The 22,591-nt window shown below is 44.1% G+C and overlaps 1 protein-coding gene across 2 annotated transcripts in view; it reads right to left on the bottom strand.

Moving 5' to 3' along the window:
* Positions 1-2,452: 2,452 nt before the first annotated feature.
* The window catches only part of LOC120039560 (zinc finger protein 721-like), a 30,388-nt gene continuing 10,249 nt past the window's right edge, over positions 2,453-22,591 (bottom strand). Inside the window, exons 2-7 of one of the 2 annotated variants that reach the window (XM_038984973.1) lie at positions 14,821-15,037; positions 10,915-11,846; positions 9,064-9,172; positions 7,860-8,875; positions 5,228-5,465; positions 2,453-5,026 (exon numbers count right to left, since the gene is read on the bottom strand). In XM_038984973.1, coding sequence (XP_038840901.1) covers positions 3,315-5,026; positions 5,228-5,465; positions 7,860-8,875; positions 9,064-9,172; positions 10,915-11,846; positions 14,821-15,037 — 4,224 coding nt within the window. In that variant the 3' untranslated portion in view covers positions 2,453-3,314. The remainder of the gene's footprint in view (positions 5,027-5,227; positions 5,466-7,859; positions 8,876-9,063; positions 9,173-10,914; positions 11,847-14,820; positions 15,038-22,591) is intronic. The other variant, XM_038984974.1, reaches the window with a different exon arrangement.

Genomic DNA, 22,591 nt, shown 5'->3' with positions numbered 1-22,591 from the left:
TGTCAATATGTTCCGACCAGGTCAGCCTAGTATAACCAGCCTAGTGTCAATATGTTCTGTCCAGGTCAGCCTAGTATAACCAGCCTAGTGTCAATATTTTCCGTCCAGGTCAGCCTAGTATAACCAGCCTAGTGTCAATATGTTCCGTCCAGGTCAGCCTAGTATAACCAGCCTAGTGTCAATATGTTCTGTCCAGGTCAGCCTAGTATAACCAGCCTAGTGTCAATGTGTTCTATCCAGGTCAGCCTAGTATAACCAGCCTAGTGTCAATATGTTCCGTCCAGGTCAGCCTAGTATAACCAGCCTAGTGTCAATATGTTCTGTCCAGGTCAGCCTAGTATAACCAGCCTAGTGTCAATGTGTTCTGACCAGGTCAGCCTAGTATAACCAGCCTAGTGTCAATATGTTCTGTCCAGGTCAGCCTATTATAACCAGCCTAGTGTCAATATGTTCTGTCCAGGTCAGCCTAGTGTCAATATGTTCTGTCCAGGTCAGCCTAGTATAACCAGCCTAGTGTCAATGTGTTCTGTCCAGGTCAGCCTAGTATAACCAGCCTAGTGTCAATGTGTTCTATCCAGGTCAACTTAGTGGGAACCTGAAGGCCCCTAGCCTCTACAAGTTTCTCCCATAAAACCTCAAGCCTGCCTCATCTCCCACCGTTCCTCCTGGTACAGAACACTGTCTGAGTTCTCTACAGAGAACCTGAATCCCCACATTAATGCCCAACGCTCTACCTCCTCAATGGGCTTCCTGTACCTTCCTGGCTGTGTATGATACCCCTCTTCTCCTCTTCCATAAGGCCCTTCACCTGCAAATAGAGACCTTCCAATATCCCGCCGTACCTGAGTAAACATCATTAATGATGATTGAGAACAGAGGACTAATCACACCCCCCTGCGGTGTACCATGATCCGCTATGTAGCTGCTCGATAGAGACTTCCCGACCCCTGACCTTTATCCACTTGTTCTTCCTTCTACCTACAAAAGATCGAGCTCGATTAGCAACCCCTCCTTTCAGATCATATCATACGTCTTCTCCACATCCAACAAGACAGACACGACCTTCTCCTTCTTCACCTGGGTCTTCCTGACCTCTGCTTCTAGGCAGACCACTCGGTTCCATAGCTCCCCTTCAATTCTGTGGCGATACTAACCCCCTTACTCTCCAGGAAGTTGGTTAGCCTCTCTGTAATCAACCTAAAACACGATTAGGGCTATTGGCCGATAGCTTGATGTCCTCGTTGGGTCCTCCCCTGGCTTCTGGATCGGCACCACTACTCCCTCAGTACAGACTCCATTACGTTATCCAGCACCTCATCACTGAAATGGGCCAACATGACATGGCACAGCTCATCCTGCTCAGGTGAAATGGGCCAACATGACATGGCACAGCTCATCCTGCTCAGGTGAAATGGGCCAACATGACATGGCACAGCTCATCCTGCTCAGGTGAAATTGACCCGAGAGACAACTGGCTTGTCTGATGCCTCTTCTAATACCTCGAAGGTATTTCAGACGGTTGCTAGGTGACCTTGGTACTGAAGACTGGCTGTTTGTTATGATTGTGTTTTTGCTTTTCATGTGTTGTTGTGTATAATGTTTATTTTAAATGCGTAGTTGAATGTGTTGTGTATTGTGGTGCTATTTTCTCATCTGGGAAAGAGACCTTGGTCTCAGCTTTGACTCCCTGTCAAAATAAAGGTACAACAAAATAAACCCAGCCTTGCCTATTGCCCTCTTCATCTCTGCCATAGTAGGGTGCTCCCCTCTCGTTCTCCCTCTCCTTCTGACAGAGGAGAAACGCTTTAGCCATCGTCTCCGCTTCCTCATCTGTTACTGCCATATTCTCCCACTCGTCAACACGGGATCCTATCCCTTCTGACCCCACACTTCTCACCCTTCCAATGCTCGCCTTGTGTATACGGTATGAAAGTGATCTGTCGTTTTCCAGGAAGTAGCCTTCTAGTCTATTCACTTTCGTAGGAGTTTTGAATGGTTTCATTATAAAAAACATCATCAAATGCATCTGGGAGAAGTACATTCATCCACAAAAAAGAGTATAATCTGAATGCAGATTGGCTGACAGCCTTGGTATATTAAAGCAATAAGGCCCGAGGGGGTGTGGTATATGGCCAATATACTACCAAGTTTATAATCTTTCACAAATTTGATGATAGAATTGTCAAAGCCCATTTAAAAAAAGGTTTGGTGAGGACAGGACCCCGGAAGCATGACGCATGACGACGCCACCTGCACATGGCATTACCAGACTGATTACCTCTGTAGCGAATCAGAATGCAAGCTCACGAGACTTCTGGGATGGTTGTAACCAGGCTAGATCCTCTCCACTAAAACCAGAAACCACATATGTTGAGAGGTGTTGCAATAGTGTAAATGTCATCGACAACACGTGCTGACTCTGGACAATGAAAGGGACTAGCACATTCACTAGCTTTACTTTTATTTCCATTGTTCACGTAACATGATTATGACATCACGTAACATGATTATGACATACAATCCATATCAATATTCCACAAACACCTCATTCTGAAATGATTGTCCACACACACACACACACACTTCTTTCAGCAATATCCTACTCTGAACAATCTCGACTTTCTAAAATAACATTGTTTACTAAGATGCTGAACATTGATATTAAAAGACAAGTTATTGTAAGTGTTAAGAACAGGGAAGAAGAGCTATTCTATGGACTACAAACCTACTATTTGGATTGTTGCATAATTAGCATATTATCACATGAATTAACCTTAATAAAATAGAAAGAACATTGATCACTTTATTAAAATGTTTATAGATACCACCAGCTAGTTTGCTCATGTCATTTCTTACGTTGGATTGACTGATTGTGTATTAGTATGTTTATCCGCTTTATACTGTTCAGTCTGCTGTCTTTACCTTTTCATGCTTTTTTTATAGTTTAAATGTATTTGATACAAATTGGCTTAAATCTTGAAACCATTAACCTTTCACAAAAACATTTCTCACTTAAAATAAAATACAATTCTTGGAAACATGCATCAGTGTGCAGATATATTTTTTACATTATGAAGTCATCATTGTTCATCGTTCCCAGTCTAAACCGGCACCTCGTTAGGAGACCAACGGTCATCAGGCGGCACTCTCAATCATCACGATTATCCACCCTACTAGCATCCACTAACTGTAGAGGCTCCTCCTCCTCCTCCTCACCCTACTAGCATCCACTAACTGTAGAGGCTCCTCCTCTTCACCATACTAGCATCCACTAACTGCGGAGGCAGCCTCCACTTCTTCATCATCATCAAAACTCATGGAATTCTCTTCACATCTTTAGTCAAATTCTCTTCAGTGTTTGTGTTCTGATGGATCTTCTTGTGTCGTCCCAGCTTCATAGAACTGGTGAAGGTCTTACCACATTCAGCACAGCTGTACGGTCTCTCTCCTGTATGAGATCTGTTGTGTATAGTGAGTTCAGAAGCTTTTCTGAAGGTTTTCTCGCAGACAGAGCAGGAGAAAGGTCTCTCTCCCGAGTGTGTCCGTAGGTGTTCTTTCAGGCGCCCTGCTTGAGAGAAACAATTCCCACACACAAAGCAGCAGTGGGGTTTTTCTCCTGTGTGTAACTGCTGGTGTCTTTTCAAGGCTGAGGAGAAGCTGAACCGCTTGTCACAGTGGGGGCAGGGGTACGGTTTCTCTCCCGTGTGTACTTTCTGGTGGTCTTGCAGATGTCTTTTCTGAGTGAACTGCTTCTCGCACACAGAGCAACTGAAGGGCTTCTCTCCTGTGTGGATCCTCATGTGTAACTTGAATGCGGACAACTTCTGGCAATCTCTCCTACATATGTTACAGGTATAAGGACTCTCCCCCAAGTGGACTTTGCTGTGCGTTTTGAGGTACGACGCAGTAGTGAAGCGCTTCCCACACTCAGAGCAGCAGTGTGGTTTCTCTCCCGAGTGCGTCGGGTAGTGTTCCTTCAAACGTGACAGTTGAACGAAACCTTTCCCACACACTGTGCAAGTGTGAGGTTTCTCTTCTCTATGTAACTTCTTGTGTCTATTCAGAGCTATGGTGGAACCGAACATCTTGTCGCAGTCTGAGCAACCATAAGGTTTTTCAACTGAATGTACACTCTCGTGTCTTCGCAGATGTCCTTTGTGGTTGAACTGCTTCCCACACACAGAGCAGCTGTACCTCAGAGCTGTATTGTGGTTCACCTGGTATTGTTCAGTTTCTCCTGATGTTGACGGACTCTCCTCTTCCTCAGAACTCAGAGGATTGAGACGAGGAGGATCCAAGTCCAATCCAACTTCTTCTCCATCAGAATTGATCAGAACACCAAATTCCTCCTCCTCATCTTCCTCCTCCAGTCCTTCGTTTTTAGTATTCATCTCAGGTGTTTGGTTGTCACACTCAACAGGTGGTGGTAGTCCAGGTGGTAGATGGGTCTTCTGATGTTTCCATAGGTTGTGGGAACTGGTGAAGCTCTGGCCACATTCAGCGCAGCTGTAAGGTTTCTCACCTGTGTGATCTCTGTGGTGTACTTTAAGGTCTGCTGGTCTTGCAAAATTCTTCCTGCATACAGAGCAGGAGTAAGGTTTCTCTCCTGTGTGCGTCCGGAAATGTTGCTTCAAACGTGATGATTGGGTAAAACTCTTCCCACACACAGAGCAGGGGTAAGGTTTCTCTCCAGTGTGTGTCAGCAGGTGTATTTTCATGGCTCCCAAATGGGCGAACATCATCCCACAGGTCGGGCAGTGGTAAGGTTTCTCTCCAGTGTGTGTTTTCAGATGTGCTTTCAGGTGTCCCTTCTCACGGAATTGGTTTCCACACAAAGTACAGGGGTAAGGCTTCTCTCCTGTGTGAATTCTCATGTGTTTTTGTAGCGCCGATAATTTTTGGCAGTCTTTTCCACACACTGAACAGCAGTGAGAGCTCTTAGCGGTGTGGTTCTCCTGGTGATGTTCAGGTACTCCTGATGTAGAGGGACTCTCTTCAATGTCAGAACTCTGACTGGGATTATATCCTGTGTGAAAAAAGTTGGAACGGGTTAAACAAAGCAGCAGACAAGTCAAGAGAAAATTCCCAGGTTTTCCTGAAATCCTGGCTGGGGCATTCCGGATTTCCTGTTTATTCCCTCCTGATTCCGGGAATCTTCCAACCAGGATTTCTGAAAAACCTGGGCATTTTGGGAAAGTTAAATGAATTCAAAATCATCTCAAATTACCAAGAAGAGAAGGATCCCAGTCCATTTCTTCTCCATCAGAATTAATCAGCCCAACAACTTCCTCCTCCTCTTCTTCCTCTTCCTCCTCTTCTTCTTCATCCTCCAGTTCTTCAGTTTTAATCTTCAGTCCAAGTGTTCGGTCCTCCTCTTTAACATTAACAGTCATCCCAGCAGTTTGAGTGGAGGCTTCACTTTGGCTCTGGTCAGAAGGCAGGGACTCTGTTGGTTTGTGTCCAGCCTGGTGAGAAAATAAACATTTATTTAGGATGGAGAAAAACAATTAAAATAGTTCAAATTGCCTTAAAACCTTTTGTCAATAGGGGGTGCTATTTGCACTTTGTAATAATTTCGTTCCCAAATTAAACTGCCTCGTACTCAATTCTTGCTCGTACAATATGCATATTATTATTACTATTGGATAGAAAACACTCTCTAGTTTCTAAAACCGTTTGAATTATTTCTCTGAGTGAAACAGAACTCATTCTGCAGCACACTTCCTGTCAAGGAGTGAGATTTCTGAAATCGAGGTCTCTGTTCTAGGGTCAGTTTATAAATTCCCATGTAAGCTATGGGGCTACATGCACTGCATACGCCTTCCTCTAGATGTCAGTAAGCGGTGAGAATTTGAATGGAGTGGATTGCACCATCTGGGGCACTATAAAAGCTTTTGGAACGGAAGGTCTGTTCTTTTCAACGGGGCGCCTGGCGCAGGAGGGACATCACAATGGCGTCCTGAAAAGCTTTCGTTTTAGCAGTTCTATATCTCCGGCTCTGATTTAATTTGATTTTTGTCTTAAAAACTTCATAAGGTAGTTAATTTAAACCGACTTATAGCAGTTTATATCAGTTTATTGCGATTTTCTGGAATTTCTTTGTCACACGCTATCGCTAGTTGGACACCTCTCCGGCACATGGCTAGCGTTAGCTGCTATTTCTACAGGAGAAGAGGACATCTTTCAACCAAAAGACGATTGTTCTGGAGAAAGGACACCTTGCCCAAGATTCTGATGGAAGCTCGTCAAATAGTAAGAAGTCTTTATGCTGTTAATTCGTATTTATGTTGACAAATGTTAAACAATAATTCCGCCATGAATTTCGGTGCGGTCTCGCTTTAGCGCACGCTGTATGCGCAGTAACGTTAATTTTAATAATCTAACACAGCGGTTGCATTAAGAACTAATGTATCTTTCATTTGCTGTCCAACCTGTATTTTTTAGTCAAGTTTATGAATAGCTATCGATTAGATTAGGTGCCTCTCCAAGATGGCGCCGGACAGATTGCTTGAAGTTTGGCCACTACTCACATTGTATAACCACGATTTGTGCCGCTACATATGCACATTTTCGAACAAACCCTATATGCATTGTGTAATATGATGTTACAGGACTGTCATCTGAGGAAGTTTATGAAGGTTAGTCAAAAGTTATATATCTTTTGCTTGCTTGTTACGATCGCTAACCTTTGCTGCTGGTAAATGGTGTTGTGTTTCTGGCTATTGTGGTAAGCTAATATAATGCTATATTGTGTTTTCGCTGTAAAACACTTAAAAAATCTGAAATATTGGCTGGATTCACAAGATCTTTGTCTTTCATTTGCTGTACGCTGTGTATTTTTCAGAAATGTTTTATGATGAGTATTTAGGTAATTCACGTTGCTCTCTGTAGTTATTCTAGTCGCTTTGGTGAGAGTTGTGATGGTGGCTGCAATGGTAAACTATGATTTATACCTGAAATATGCACATTTTTCTAACAAAACATATGCTATACAATAAATATGTTATCAGACTGTCATCTGATGAAGTTGTTTCTTGGTTAGTGGCTATTTATATCTTTATTTGGTCAAATTTGTGATAGCTACTGATGCAGTAAAAAAATGGTGGAGTAAAAAAAGTGGTGTCTTTTGCTAACGTGGTTAGCTAATAGATTTACATATTGTGTCTTCCCTGTAAAACATTTTAAAAATCAGAAATGATGGCTGGATTCACAAGATGTGTATCTTTCATCTGGTGTCTTGGACTTGTGATTTAATGATATTTAGATGCTAGTATTTACTTGTGACGCTATGCTAGGCTATGCTAGTCAGCTTTTTTACTGATGGGGGTGCTCCCGGATCCGGGATTGGGAGGAATTAGAGGTTAACAAGATGTTTATCTTTCATTTGCTGTATTGGACTTGTTAATGTGTGAAAGTTACATATTTAAAAAAAATATTTTTGAATTTCCCGCGCTGCCTTTTCAGCGGAATGTTGTCGAGGGGTTCCGCTAGCGGAACGTGTGTCCTAGACAGGTTAACTAGGAAAGTCAGTTAAGAACAAATTCTTACTTCTTAATTCTTACAACGACAGCCTACCGGGGAACAGTGGGTTAACTCCCTTGTTCAGGTATAGAACGACAGATTTTTACCTTGTCCGCTCGGGGATTCGTTCCAGCAAACTTTTGGTTACTGGCCCAACGCTCTAACTACTAGACTAATGCTTAGTCCAGGGCCAGTCTTAATCTGTGTCTGGGATATGGGCCTATAGAATTAAAGGTGAAAGATTGGCCCTATATGAAGGACAAAAATTTAGCTTTATTGAGAGGACAACTGCACCCTTGGACAAATGTTTGGTTGATAGGATAATAATTTCCACCGACCTTGACCAGTATATTCTGGAAGACAGTAGCATCTTGTGGAAGTAGAATCCCACTCCCAGTAGCCTGATTAAGGCTCACAGCACCACAGATCCCTGAAGAGTTACGCTGGTGTCTCAGTAGGTTCTCAGAGAGCGAGAACCTCATTCCACACCCGGAGCACTGGTACGGTTTCTCTCCAGTGTGAACTCTCTGGTGTTTCAGTAGCTTTGACTCGATGGTGAAACTCTTCCCACATTCGGTGCATTGGTACAGATTCTCCCCAGTGTGGATTCTCTGATGTTCCTTCAGCTTGGTTGAAGTGGAGAAGCTCTGCTCACAATGGAAACATTTGTAGAAGTTGACTCCAGTGTGTGATTGGGCATGTATCTTCAAGGACACCAGTTGAGCAAATCCCTTACCACATTCTCCACATTGGTACGGTGTTTCTCCGGTGTGGAGTCGTTCATGCTTCACCAGTGTCCCAGATAGAGCAAAGCGCTTGGGGCAGTAGGAGCAGCAGTAAGGTCTCTCGCCGGTGTGCACTCTCTCGTGGTTCTTCAGCTTGGCAGCAGTGGAGAAAGTCTTTTCACAGTGAGCGCAGAGGAAAGGTTTCTCCCCTGTGTGTGTCTGCTGGTGAGATTTCAGGTGCGCCAACTGAGAAAAACTCTTCCCGCACTCGGGGCAGCTATAAGGTTTCTCACCCGAGTGCAACAACTGGTGTCTCTTCAAGTCTCCCATGTGAGTAAACCTGCTCCCGCAGTCAGAGCAGGGGTACGGTTTCTCTCCACTGTGCACTTTCTGGTGCGTCTTGAGGTTTGCGGCTTGGGAGAAGCCCTTCCCACACACCATACACTCGTAAGGCTTCTCTCCTGTGTGTGTTCTCTGGTGTAGCATTAGTTTATAGGAGCTGGATAGTTCTTTTCCACACGTTGAACAGATGTGAGGGCCCAGAGCTTTGTTGTTCTCCTGGTGTTGGTCAGGTTCTGCTAATGTAGAGGGACTCTCCTCACTGTCAGAGCAATGGTCAGGTCTCTCTGCTGTGGTAAAGAGGTGGTATGGATAAGTAAACACCTTAAATATGTGAAGATTTGAGATTCTGCCAATAATATAGATGTTTCTTCATTTGGGTAATTGGAAATAAACAATTTATTTAAAATTCTTAAAATAATGTAAACTTGAATGTGTAGGCTAACCCATACCTTACTAAATTAACCTTTGAACTCACCAAAAGCAGGATCTTCCTCCTCTTCTTTTACTTTGACATCCAGTACTAGATTGAGACCAGCCTCCTCTACAGCTGTGGGTTCAACCTGGTCGTTTTGGTCAACACAAGCCTAGGATTAATAATCAGACAACTCATTCAATATAATATTCAACAGCAGCATTAATCTTAGTTATATTGTTGTAAGGGCCTTAACCTCTCTTGGGTATGGGGCAGTATTTTCACCTCCGGATGAAAAGCGTGCCCAAATTAAACGGCCTGTTACTCAGGCCCAGAAGCTAGGATATGCATATAATTAGTAGATTTGGATAGAAAACACTCTAAAGTTTCTAAAACTGTTAAAATAATGTCTGTGAGTATAACAGAACTGATATGGCAGGTGAAAACCCGAGGAAAATCCAACCAGGAAGTACTATTATTTTGAAAAGCTGTTTTTCAATTGAAAGCCTATCCACCATACAAAGACTTAGGACCCAGTTCACGATCTCTGTGGCTTCCTCTACATCTGGCCGGTCTTTAGGCATTGTTTCAGGCTTTTACTCTGAAAAATGAGGGAGATACAGCACTTTCAAATGAGTGGACAGTGGAAATTTCCAGACATGAGCCAAGCGCGTGATTCGGCAGCGCGCCTTTCTTGTTTCTCCTTTTCGATTGACGAAGCTTTTGTCCGGTTGAAATATTATTGATTATTTATGACAAAACAACCTGAGGATTGATTTTAAACATCGTTTGACATGTTTCTACAAACTTTTATTGTACTTTTTTGTGACTTTTCGTCTGGACTTAGTGCCTTTGGATTACTGATCTAAACGCACCAACAAAACTGAGGTTTTTGGACATAAAGAGGGACATTATCGAACAAAACAAACATTTATTGTCTAACATGGAGACCTGGGAGTGCCACCAGATGAAGATCATCAAAGGTAAGTGATTAATTTTAACGCTATTTCTGACTTTTGTGACACCTCTCCTTGGTTGTAAAATGTCTGTATGGTTTTCTGCGGGTAGGCGCTGACCTAACATAATTGCATGGTGTGCTTTTGCCGTAAAGCCTTTTTGAAATCTGACACAGCGGCTGGAATAACAAGACGTTTATCTTTAATCCTATGTATAAAACTTGTATTTTTCATTAAATGTTTATGATGAGTAATTCTGTAATTTGATGTGGCTCTGAAATTTCACCAGATGTTTGTTTGAGACAATGGTTACATAACGCGCCAATTTCAACTGAGGTTTTTGGACATACAGATTAACTTTATCGAACAAAACACACATTTATTGTGTAACATGAAGTCCTGTGAGTGCCATCTGATGAAGATCAAAGGTTAGTGATTAATTTAATCGCTATTTCTGACTTTTGTGAGCCCTCTCCTTGGCTGGAAAATGGCTGTATGGTTTTCTGTGACTAGGCGCTGACCTAACATAATCGTTTGTTGTGCTTTCGCCGTAAAGCACTTTTTGAAATCGGACACTGTGGTTGGATTTATAAGAAGTTTATCTTATCTTTAAAATGGTGTATAATACTTGTATGTTTGTGGAATTTTAATTATGGAATTTTAATTATGGGATTTCTGTTGTTTTGAATTTGGCGCCCTGCAATTTCACTTGCTGTTGTCGAGGTGGGACGCTACCAACACACTGGTGCCAGACAGGTTAATGACTGGTTTGAGGGTGCAAAATTCCAGTAACTTTCTTAAAAATTCCCAGGTTTTCCAGAAATACAGGTTGGAAGATTCCTGGAATCAGAAGAAAATAAGCAGGAAATCTGTAATCCAGCAACACGGACTTCTAGAAAAACCTTTTTAAGAAAGAAAATAAATGCAAAATTGCACTGGATGCACCATAGAAACCTACCTTATTGGTACCATCCACAGAGGTCACCTCCTGCTGCTGTGACCTACTCTGTATACCTTCATGGATACGACGACGGTGACTAGTTCTATTCGCTGACGAGGAGAAACTCTTCCCGCAGTCGGAGCACTGGAATGGTTTCTCTCCGGTGTGAACCCTCTGGTGTCTTTTAAGGAGTGACGAAGATGAGAACCTCTTCTCGCACTGAGAGCAGTGGTACGGTTTCTCTCCGGTGTGCTGGCGCATGTGTATCTTTAAGGTCCATGGCTGAGTGAATTCCTTCCCACATTCTGAGCAGCTGTACGGCTTGGCGGTACTATTCGCTTCGCTAATATGGGATTGCTCATGTCTTGTTAAAGAGCTTGGGAAAACAAAGGTCTTTTTGCAGGTGGAACACTGGTAAGGTCTCTCCCCAGTGTGCATCCTCTGGTGCATCTTGAGCTCTGCTGCAGAGTTGCAGCCCCTCTCACACTCAGAGCATGGGAAAGGTTTCTTCATGCTGAGTCTCTGCTTCTCTCCGGCGTGTGTCATCATGTGGACCTTCAAGTGCCACATACGTGAGAAACTCTTCCCACACACAGAGCAGTGGCAAGGTTTCTCTCCGGTGTGTGTCCGATGGTGTAGTTTTAACTCTCCTTGGCTGACAAACCTCTTCCAACAGTCCTTTTCCGGGCAGGTGTATGGTTTCTCTCCTGTGTGCAACCTCTCATGTGTTTTGAGGGTCCCTGTATCACTGAATCGCTTCCCGCACACAGAGCAAGGATATGGTTTCTCTCCTGTGTGTGTTCTCAGATGTCTCTGTAGTTTTGATGGGTGAGGAAACTCTTTCCCACACTCCGGGCAGCGGTAAAAAGTCTTCTTAGCGGTGTGACTCTCCTGGTGTTGTTCAGCTACTCCTGATGCCTCATCACTAGAGCTGGGGTTAGGACTCTCTCCTGTTACAACAGTAAGGATAAAACAAGTTATGGTGCGTCCCAGATGCTACCCTATTTCCTATATAGTGCACTACTTTTGACCTGGACCCTGGTCAAGGGTAGTGCACTATACAGGAACTAGGGTATCATAATCTACTGTAACGTTCTATGTTCATGTATTAAACAAATAAATAATCTCTTCGAGGGGCATTAAAGTATCGTCAGTGGGACTGAAAGTATTGTCCATCTGTAGGTAGGAGGCTGTGGGTAGGCGGCTGTGGGTAGGGGGGTGTGGGTAGGGTGATGTGGGTAGGGTGGTGTGGGTAGGGTGGTGTGGGTAGGGTGATGTGGGTAGGAGGCTGTGGGTAGGGTGATGTGGGTAGGAGGCTGTGGGTAGGGGGGTGTGGGTAGGAGAATGTGGGTAGGGTGATGTGGGTAGGGTGATGTGGGTAGGAGGCTGTGTGTAGGGGGGTGTGGGTAGGAGACTGTGGGTAGGGTGATGTGGGTAGGAGGCTGTGTGTAGGGGGGTGTGGGTAGGAGGCTGTGGGTAGGGTGGTGTGGGTAGGGTGATGTGGGTAGGAGGCTGTGTGTAGGGGGGTGTGGGTAGGAGGCTGTGGGTAGGGTGATGTGGGTAGGAGGCTGTGGGTAGGGTGGTGTGGGTAGGGTGATGTGGGTAGAAGGCTGTGGGTAGGGTGGTGTGGGTAGGGTGATGTGGGTAGGAAGCTGTGGGTAGGGTAATGTGGAGAGGAGGCTGTGGGTAGGGTGATGTGGGTAGGGTGATGTGGGTAGGAGGCTGTGTGTAGGGGGGTGTGGGTAGGAGGCTGTGGGTAGGGTGATGTGGGTAGGAGGCTGTGTGTAGGGTGGTGTGGGTAGGAGGCTGTGTGTAGGGTGATGTGGGTAGGAGGCTGTGGGTAGGGTGATGTGGGTAGGGTGATGTGGGTAGGAGGCTGTGTGTAGGGGGGTGTGGGTAGGTGGCTGTGGGTAGGGTGGTGTGGGTAGGGTGGTGTGGGTAGGAGTCTGTGGGTAGGGGGGTGTGGGTAGGAGGCTGTGGGTAGGGTGGTGTGGGTAGGAGTCTGTGGGTAGGGGGGTGTGGGTAGGAGGCTGTGGGTAGGGTGATGTGGGTAGGGGGCTGTAGGTAGGAGGCTGTGGGTAGGGTGATGTGGGTAGGAGGCTGTGGGTAGGGGGGTGTGGGTAGGAGGCTGTGGGTAGGGGGGTGTGGGTAGGAGGCTGTGTGTAGGGGGGTGTGGGTAGGAGGCTGTGTGTAGGGGGTTGTGGGTAGGAGGCTGTGGGTAGGGTGATGTGGGTAGGGTGATGTGGGTAGGAGGCTGTGGGTAGGGGAGTGTGGGTAGGAGGCTGTGGGTAGGGTGATGTGGGTAGGCGGCTGTGGGTAGGGGAGTGTGGGTAGGAGGCTGTGGGTAGGGGGGTGTGGGTAGGAGGCTGTGGGTAGGAGGTTGTGTGTAGGGGGCTGTGGGTAGGAGACAAGGAGACATGTCGATGAAAGTTGGCATCACGTTGATTTAAAATCGCCCCGGCAACAAGGAAAGCAGGTCCGGGACCAGGCTAATTAATTGCCACATGGGACAATAAAGCTGGAATCCTTAATGGTGAAACTAACACGTCCCTTTAATATTACAAGAAAGACGTTACTGTAAACGACCAACACTGTTCTTTCCCCCCTCAGACATCATTACAACACTGTTCGTTCCCCCTCAGACATCATTACAACACTGTCCTTTCCCCCTCAGACATCATTACAACACTGTTCTTTACCCCTCAGACATCATTACAACACTGTTCTTTACCCCCTCAGACATCATTACAACACTGTTCTTTCCTCCTCAGACATCATTACAACACTGTTCTTTACCCCTCAGACATCATTACAACACTGTTCTTTCCCCTCAGACATCATTACAACACTGTTCTTTCCCCTCAGACATCATTACAACACTGTTCTTTCCCCCCCAGACATCATTACAACACTGTTCTTTCCCCCCCAGACATCATTACAACACTGTTCTTTCCCCCCCAGACATCATTACAACACTGTTCTTTCCCCCTCAGACATCATTACAACACTGTTCTTTACCCCATCAGACATCATTACAACACTGTTCTTTCCCCCTCAGACATCATTACAACACTGTTCTATCCCCCTCAGACATCATTACAACACTGTTCTTTCCCCCTCAGACATCATTACAACACTGTTCTTCCCCCCTCAGACATCATTACAACACTGTTCTTCCCCCCTCAGACATCATTACAACACTGTTCTTTCCCCCCTCAGACATCATTACAACACTGTTCTTTCCCCCCTCAGACATCATTACAACACTGTTCTTTACCCCTCAGACATCATTACAACACTGTTCTTTACCCCTCAGACATCATTACAACACTGTTCTTTACCCCCTCAGACATCATTACAACACTGTTCTTTACCCCCTCAGACATCATTACAACACTGTTCTTTACCCCCTCAGACATCATTACAACACTGTTCTTTCCTCCTCAGACATCATTACAACACTGTTCTTTACCCCTCAGACATCATTACAACACTGTTCTTTCCTCCTCAGACATCATTACAACACTGTTCTTTCCCCCTCAGACATCATTACAACACTGTTCTTTCCCCCCCAGACATCATTACAACACTGTTCTTTCCCCCTCAGACATCATTACAACACTGTTCTTTCCCCCTCAGACATCATTACAACACTGTTCTTTCCTCCTCAGACATCATTACAACACTGTTCTTTCCCCCTCAGACATCATTACATGGGTGACAGAACAGCAGATACGGCAACAACAAAAAATACCCCGCTGCTCACATCTGTTTCATCTACAAAACATAAAAAATAACAAAGAGTCTGTGGCAAACAGTGGATCTGTTTCCTCTAACGAGGATTCCATCTTTAAAGACTCATCAAATTGAACTGCCCTTTTGAGAGAACCATTTTCTAGTGAACATTTTCAGTCGGCTACTTACCTGTATAATTAAAACTCCACTCCTCTAAATCTTCTTCCTCCACCTCCTCCTCTTTGACTACGATGTTAAATCTAGGTATTTCACTGAAGCCGTCAAGGCCTCCAGGGTAACCCTGCCCCTGTGGTGTGTAGTCCCGGTCACCGTGGTTACCGTCAGGACCTAGTGACGGTGTTGGTTGGGGTTCAGTGGAGCAGGATGGCGATGGCCCACCAAAGTCCTGGAATACAGAATCAAATCAAATTGTATTTAAAGCGCATTTTAAAAAAACGCAACACTTTGGACCAGGTCTCTCTTGGAAAAGAGATGTTATCTCAATGAGAAAAAACCTGTATGAATAAAGGTAAAATAAATAAACTTTATAGTAAAACAAACAGTCAGTTGTCAGTTAAAAAACGACATCATCATTTAAGAACCACCTTCTTCTGACACATTAGCCTGCTGTGGGTTTACAAGCCTGTCTGAAAGGGATTCTACGGTGACCCTTGACCCTATTCACACACATTAGCCTGCTGTGGGTTTACAAGCCTGTCTGAAAGGGATTCTACGGTGACCCTTGACCCTATTCACACACATTAGCCTGCTGTGGGTTTACAAGCCTGTCTGAAAGGGATTCTATGGTGACCCTTGACCCTATTCACACACATTAGCCTGCTGTGGGTTTACAAGCCTGTCTGAAATGGATTCTACGGTGACCCTTGACCCTATTCACACACATTAGCCTGCTGTGGGTTTACAAGCCTGTCTGAAATGGATTCTACGGTGACCCTTGACCCTATTCACACACATTAGCCTGCTGTGGGTTTACAAGTACAAGCCTGTCTGAAAGATATTCTACGGTGACCCTTGACCCTATTCACACACATTAGCCTGCTGTGGGTTTACAAGTACAAGCCTGTCTGAAAGATATTCTACGGCGACCCTTGACCCTATTCACACACATTAGCCTGCTGTGGGTTTACAAGTACAAGCCTGTCTGAAAGGGATTCTACGGTGACCCTTGACCCTATTCACGCACATTAGCCTGCTGTGGGTTTACAAGCCTGTCTGAAAGGGATTCTACGGTGACCCTTGACCCTATTCACACACATTAGCCTGCTGTGGGTTTACAAGCCTGTCTGAAAGGGATTCTACGGTGACCCTTGACCCTATTCACGCACATTAGCCTGCTGTGGGTTTACAAGCCTGTCTGAAAGGGATTCTACGGTGACCCTTGACCCTATTCACACACATTAGCCTGCTGTGGGTTTACAAGCCTGTCTGAAAGGGATTCTACGGTGACCCTGGACCCTATTCACACATATTAGCCTGCTGTGGGTTTACAAGTACAAGCCTGTCTGAAAGGGATTCTACGGTGACCCTTGACCCTATTCACACACATTAGCCTGCTGTGGGTTTACAAGTACAAGCCTGTCTGAAAGATATTCTACGGTGACCCTTGACCCTATTCACACACATTAGCCTGCTGTGGGTTTACAAGTACAAGCCTTGTTTTGTTTTGTGTGAAAACATGGTCGGAAGGCAGTGACGGCGCTTGGGGGATTTTTCAGCCTTCTACGAGGACCAAATCTGAAGTGTGGTCGTATTTTGGGTTTTACAAGAGTGCCGAGGGAAACGTAATCTAAGATGGTCTGCAGAACATGCAACAAGGCACATGGTTTTCTGCAACTACTGACCCCTGGACCAGTGAAAGCGGGGTGGTCAACCCTACATCAGCTTCACTATCCATTACCTCACCCCAGACTGGCAACTGGAATCAAACTGCCTGGAAACACAGTTCTTCCCAGAAGATCACTCGGCTCACAAAATCAGAGTTTTTTGAGAATATGCTGGAAGAGTGGGGGGGGGGGGGGTCAACAAGAAAGACCTGGTCTGCATTACCACAGACAACGCAACCAACATGATCAAGGCTTTTGAAGAGTTCCCAGATTTGTGGCTTGGGTGCTTTGGCCATCATTTGAACCTGCCCATCTCAAAGGCTCTGCAAATTCAGAGAGTTGACACAGCAGTCAAGGCCTGCCGTCATCTGGTCCAAGGCTTCTCACGGAGCTGGTAGAAGGAGAGAACTGAGAGAAAAGCAAGCTGCCCTCAACATGCACACAGAAGGCTCTGATCCATGATGTGGTGACCCGATGGGGATCTACACACAAGATGCTTGAGTGTTTCCTCAGCCAACAGCAGTCAGTCTGTGAGACACTGGCTGGAGAAAGAGGAACAAGGCATGTGATGCCCCAAAGATGCCGACATAAGTGTCATGGAGCAACTGTGCCAGCTTCCTGAACCTCTGAGAGTGTTCAGTGCCAGCTGGCACATTGTCTCCCCTCGCAGATCACGACTTAAACCGGACAAAGTAAATATGCTGACAGTTTTACATTTCAATCTCAAGTGAACAAAGATGCCAACATACAGGATGTTAGACTAGCAGCACCTTGTTTCTTTATGAAGGAGAGAACATACATACAGGATGTTAGGCCAGCAGCACCTTGTTTCTGTATGAAGGAGAGAACATACATACAGGATGTTAGACCAGCAGCACCTTGTTTCTTTATGAAGGAGAGAACATACATACAGGATGTTAGACCAGCAGCACCTTGTTTCTTTATGAAGGAGAGAACATACATACAGGATGTTAGGCCAGCAGCACCTTGTTTCTTTATGAAGGACAGAACATACATACAGGATGTTAGGCCAGCAGCACCTTGTTTCTTTATGAAGGAGAGAACAGACATACAGGATGTTAGACCAGCAGCACCTTGTTTCTGTATGAAGGAGAGAACATACATACAGGATGTTAGACCAGCAGCACCTTGTTTCTTTATGAAGGAGAGAACATACATACAGGATGTTAGGCCAGCAGCACCTTGTTTCTTTATGAAGGAGAGAACATACATACAGGATGTTAGGCCAGCAGCACCTTGTTTCTTTATGAAGGAGAGAACGGACATACAGGATGTTAGGCCAGCAGCACCTTGTTTCTTTATGAAGGAGAGAACATACATACAGGATGTTAGACCAGCAGCACCTTGTTTCTTTATGAAGGAGAGAACATACATACAGGATGTTAGGCCAGCAGCACCTTGTTTCTTTATGAAGGAGAGAACAGACATACAGGATGTTAGGCCAGCAGCACCTTGTTTCTTTATGAAGGAGAGAACATACATACAGGATGTTAGGCCAGCAGCACCTTGTTTCTTTATGAAGGAGAGAACATACATACAGGATGTTAGGCCAGCAGCACCTTGTTTCTTTATGAAGGAGAGAACAGACATACAGGATGTTAGACCAGCAGCACCTTGTTTCTTTATGAAGGAGAGAACATACATACAGGATGTTAGACCAGCAGCACCTTGTTTCTTTATGAAGGAGAGAACAGACATACAGGATGTTAGGCCAGCAGCACCTTGTTTCTTTATGAAGGAGAGAACATACATACAGGATGTTAGGCCAGCAGCACCTTGTTTCTTTATGAAGGAGAGAACGGACATACAGGATGTTAGGCCAGCAGCACCTTGTTTCTTTATGAAGGAGAGAACATACATACAGGATGTTAGGCCAGCAGCACCTTGTTTCTTTATGAAGGAGAGAACGGACATACAGGATGTTAGACCAGCAGCACCTTGTTTCTGTATGAAGGAGAGAACAGACATACAGGATGTTAGGCCAGCAGCACCTTGTTTCTTTATGAAGGAGAGAACATACATACAGGATGTTAGGCCAGCAGCACCTTGTTTCTTTATGAAGGAGAGAACATACATACAGGATGTTAGACCAGCAGCACCTTGTTTCTTTATGAAGGAGAGAACATACATACAGGATGTTAGACTAGCAGCACCTTGTTTCTTTATGAAGGAGAGAACATACATACAGGATGTTAGGCCAGCAGCACCTTGTTTCTTTATGAAGGAGAGAACATACATACAGGATGTTAGACTAGCAGCACCTTGTTTCTTTATGAAGGAGAGAACATACATACAGGATGTTAGGCCAGCAGCACCTTGTTTCTTTATGAAGGAGAGAACATACATACAGGATGTTAGACCAGCAGCACCTTGTTTCTTTATGAAGGAGAGAACGGACATACAATCAGTGTTGTTCATTTGACTTGTTTACATATGGTTGTATTGTTCTTACATGCACATTGGATGTGTTTACATATGGTTGTATTGTTCTTACATGCACATTGGATTTGTTTACATATGATTGTATTGTTCTTACATGCACATTGGATTTGTTTACATATGGTTGTATTGTTCTTACATGCACATTGGATTTGTTTACATATGGTTGTATTGTTCTTACATGCACATTGGATTTGTTTACATATGGTTGTATTGTTCTTACATGCACATTGGATTTGTTTACATATGGTTGTATTGTTCTTACATGCACATTGGATGTGTTTACATATGGTTGTATTGTTCTTACATGCACATTGGATTTGTTTACATATGGTTGTATTGTTCTTACATGCACATTGGATGTGTTTACATATGGTTGTATTGTTCTTACATGCACATTGGATTTGTTTACATATGGTTGTATTGTTCTTACATGCACATTGGATTTGTTTACATATGGTTGTATTGTTCTTACATGCACATTGGATTTGTTTACATTACATTTACATTTACATTACATATGGTTGTATTGTTCTTACATGCACATTGGATTTGTTTACATATGGTTGTATTGTTCTTACATGCACATTGGATTTGTTTACATATGGTTGTATTGTTCTTACATGCACATTGGATTTGTTTACATATGGTTGTATTGTTCTTACATGCACATTGGATTTGTTTACATATGGTTGTATTGTTCTTACATGCACATTGCTTTACTTGTGTTACTTTTATATGGACATTTGATTTGCTTACTTAAGGTTGCGTTCATTAAAACCTGCATTAAACTGAAATTGCAACCGTCTTTCTATGGCTTATTTGAGAAATGGCGATATTTCCGAGGGGATTTCATTTTAATATAGCCGGAAGTACACCAAACATCAGACTACGATCTCCTCGGCAAAAACGTACATTTTAAAACAGATTTCGTGAGTCATTTTAGGTTAATTTTGACTATTTTGAGTAAGTGTATACTGGCTACTGCGTCTCAAAATGGACAAACAGTACTATTGCTGCTTTTATTTCTCGTATTTCAAGCGAAGGTCTTTTAAAAAAGGGAGTATGCGAGTCGTTTGGTTCGCATTAGCCGAGCTAGGCGCTAGCCGAATCGAAGCATGCTGACGCCTTAAGCCGCCTCAATTTTTGCAGACAAGGTGATCATACCTCTCTAGGAACTGATCCGTCGTCAGTATTGTGGAATAATTCTAATGATAAATTAAGATTTGAATGGGAAAAAGCTGATCCGCTAGCAGCGCTGCCTTTCCATCCTATCAGTATCAACACATGCCTCAACGACGCACTCAGCTAGCGTTCGCTCTGCTTGGGGTTTAGGGGAAACGCACGTGACACCTCCGGCCATTAGGATCGATGCATCATTAAAAACACTCGTAAGACAGGGGTGTGGCCAAGTAGCCACGCAAAACGAGAATCGTAACGATATGGGCAATTATGATATTATATTTTTTTGCAATTATCCGTGCTTTCATGTCAATTAGTCAGGTGCGAGGTGCTACGGGCTCTAAATCAGTGGTTCTGAAACGGTTGGTTTATTTAGGAAGTGGTAATAGTAGAATGCACAAGGTGAAATGTAGAAATTGGGTTTGTTCATCATCAGTTCCTAGGCCGTCATTGTAAATAAGAATGTGTTCTTAACTGACTTGCCTAGTTAAATAAAGGTTCAATTAAAGTACATTTTTATATATTTTTTAATTCATCAGTTCCTCTTAGTCATTGCAGATCTTAGATATTTATAACTGGTCTGTAATGTCCAGATCAACTAGCCCGTGTCAGCTAACGTTTTTTAGCTTGGTTTTTTTTAGCCCATAGATTTTGTTTAATGTTTGAGTCACTCAGATAACACATCAATAAACATTAGACATTGGCAAGAATGTATAGAATTGCAAGAAAATGTGCTTCAAAATTACTACATTTTCTCTGCACCCCACGACAAAATGTGTAGAACTGCAGGGAATAAGTTTTAAACCTGCAAAACAAGAGGGGTGTGAACAGTTTGTGTCATGAACAGTGCTTGGCCAATAGAAATAGACTTGGGAGAACAGAAGGGCGGGCTGTTGGTCCTGCTGCTCTGATTGGATAAAGTGAAGCGGTATTTCTCATTCCACTCAATTCCTAATTTCACCCGGTCTTTTCGTCACAATGTTTGGGTCTTGTCATTCAGATTGCTCCTGCCTCCTGTTAGCCTGCTACTATGATACATCAATAGGCGAGTAAACGTGCTATGACGCTATCAATGTGCATATCTAAGAAGCGGGGCGAGGGTAGGGAAAACTCTGACTGAGTGACAGCTAATTTACTAAGGACACAGATACACACCCCCCTCCGCGCGCTGCTCCTAATCTGCAGATTTTTGGGTCGATAAATGTGCAGGGAGATTTTGCCAACATTTTCATAGCAATATTAAAACACATCCGTTTTGCCCCCGATCACGAGTATCATCTGTTAATCAACTGTCAATTTACGGATACGATTACAAAGTATTGCCATGTCGGCTCACTCCTCTCATAAGATGACGTTCCCTGAGTGTTACACTACGAAGCAAGCTAGATCTACTCAGGCTGTTATAAAGCTAGCCAGCTTCATCCGTATTACGACGGTGGATATTGCTCGTCCGCCTGCAGCTAACTCCAGCAGGCTTGTAACTGTGCCTGCATGTTGCACGTCTTAATATAGATACAGCTACTACAGCGAATGTAGAGCTACAGGTAACTGCCAGAATAAAGGAAACACATATAAAGGTGTCTTAATATTGATACAGCTACTACAGCGAATGTAGAGCTACAGGTAACTGCCAGAATAAAGGAAACACCAATATAAGGTGTCTTAATATAGATACAGCTACTACAGCGAATGTAGAGCTACAGGTAACTGCCAGAATAAAGGAAACACCAATATAAAGGTGTCTTAATATAGATACAGCTACTACAGCGAATGTAGAGCTACAGGTAACTGCCAGAATAAAGGAAACACCAATATAAGGTGTCTTAATATAGATACAGCTACTACAGCGAATGTAGAGCTACAGGTAACTGCCAGAATAAAGGAAACACCAATATAAAGGTGTCTTAATATAGATACAGCTACTACAGCGAATGTAGAGCTACAGGTAACTGCCAGAATAAAGGAAACACCAATATAAAGGTGTCTTAATATAGATACAGCTACTACAGCGAATGTATATATGAGAATACACCAACATGAAGTGTCTTAATAGGGCGCTGGGCCACCACGAGCCATCAGAACAGCTTCACTGCACCTTGGCGTAGATTCTACAAGTGTCTGGAACTCTATTGGAGGGATGCGACACCCTTCTTCCACGAGAAATTCCATCATTTGGTATTTTGTTGATGGTGGTGGGTGGTGGGAAAACGCTGTCTCAGGTGCTGCTCCAGAATCTCCCATAAGTGTTCAATTGGGTTGAAATCTGGTGACCGAGACGGCCATGGCATGTGGTTTACATCGTGGTGACTGAGACGGCCATGGCATGTGGTTTACATCGTGGTCACTGAGACGGCCATGGCATGTGGTTTACATCGTGGTCACTGAGACAGCCATGGCATGTGGTTTACACCGTGGTCACTGAGACGGTCATGGCATGTGGTTTACATCGTGGTGACCGAGACGGCCATGGCATG

Source organism: Salvelinus namaycush, unplaced genomic scaffold (assembly GCF_016432855.1).
Source record: "Salvelinus namaycush isolate Seneca unplaced genomic scaffold, SaNama_1.0 Scaffold28, whole genome shotgun sequence".
Taxonomy (NCBI): domain Eukaryota; kingdom Metazoa; phylum Chordata; class Actinopteri; order Salmoniformes; family Salmonidae; genus Salvelinus; species Salvelinus namaycush.
Note: the sequence above shows the minus strand (reverse complement) of the source record. Positions and strands in the feature narration are given on the sequence as shown.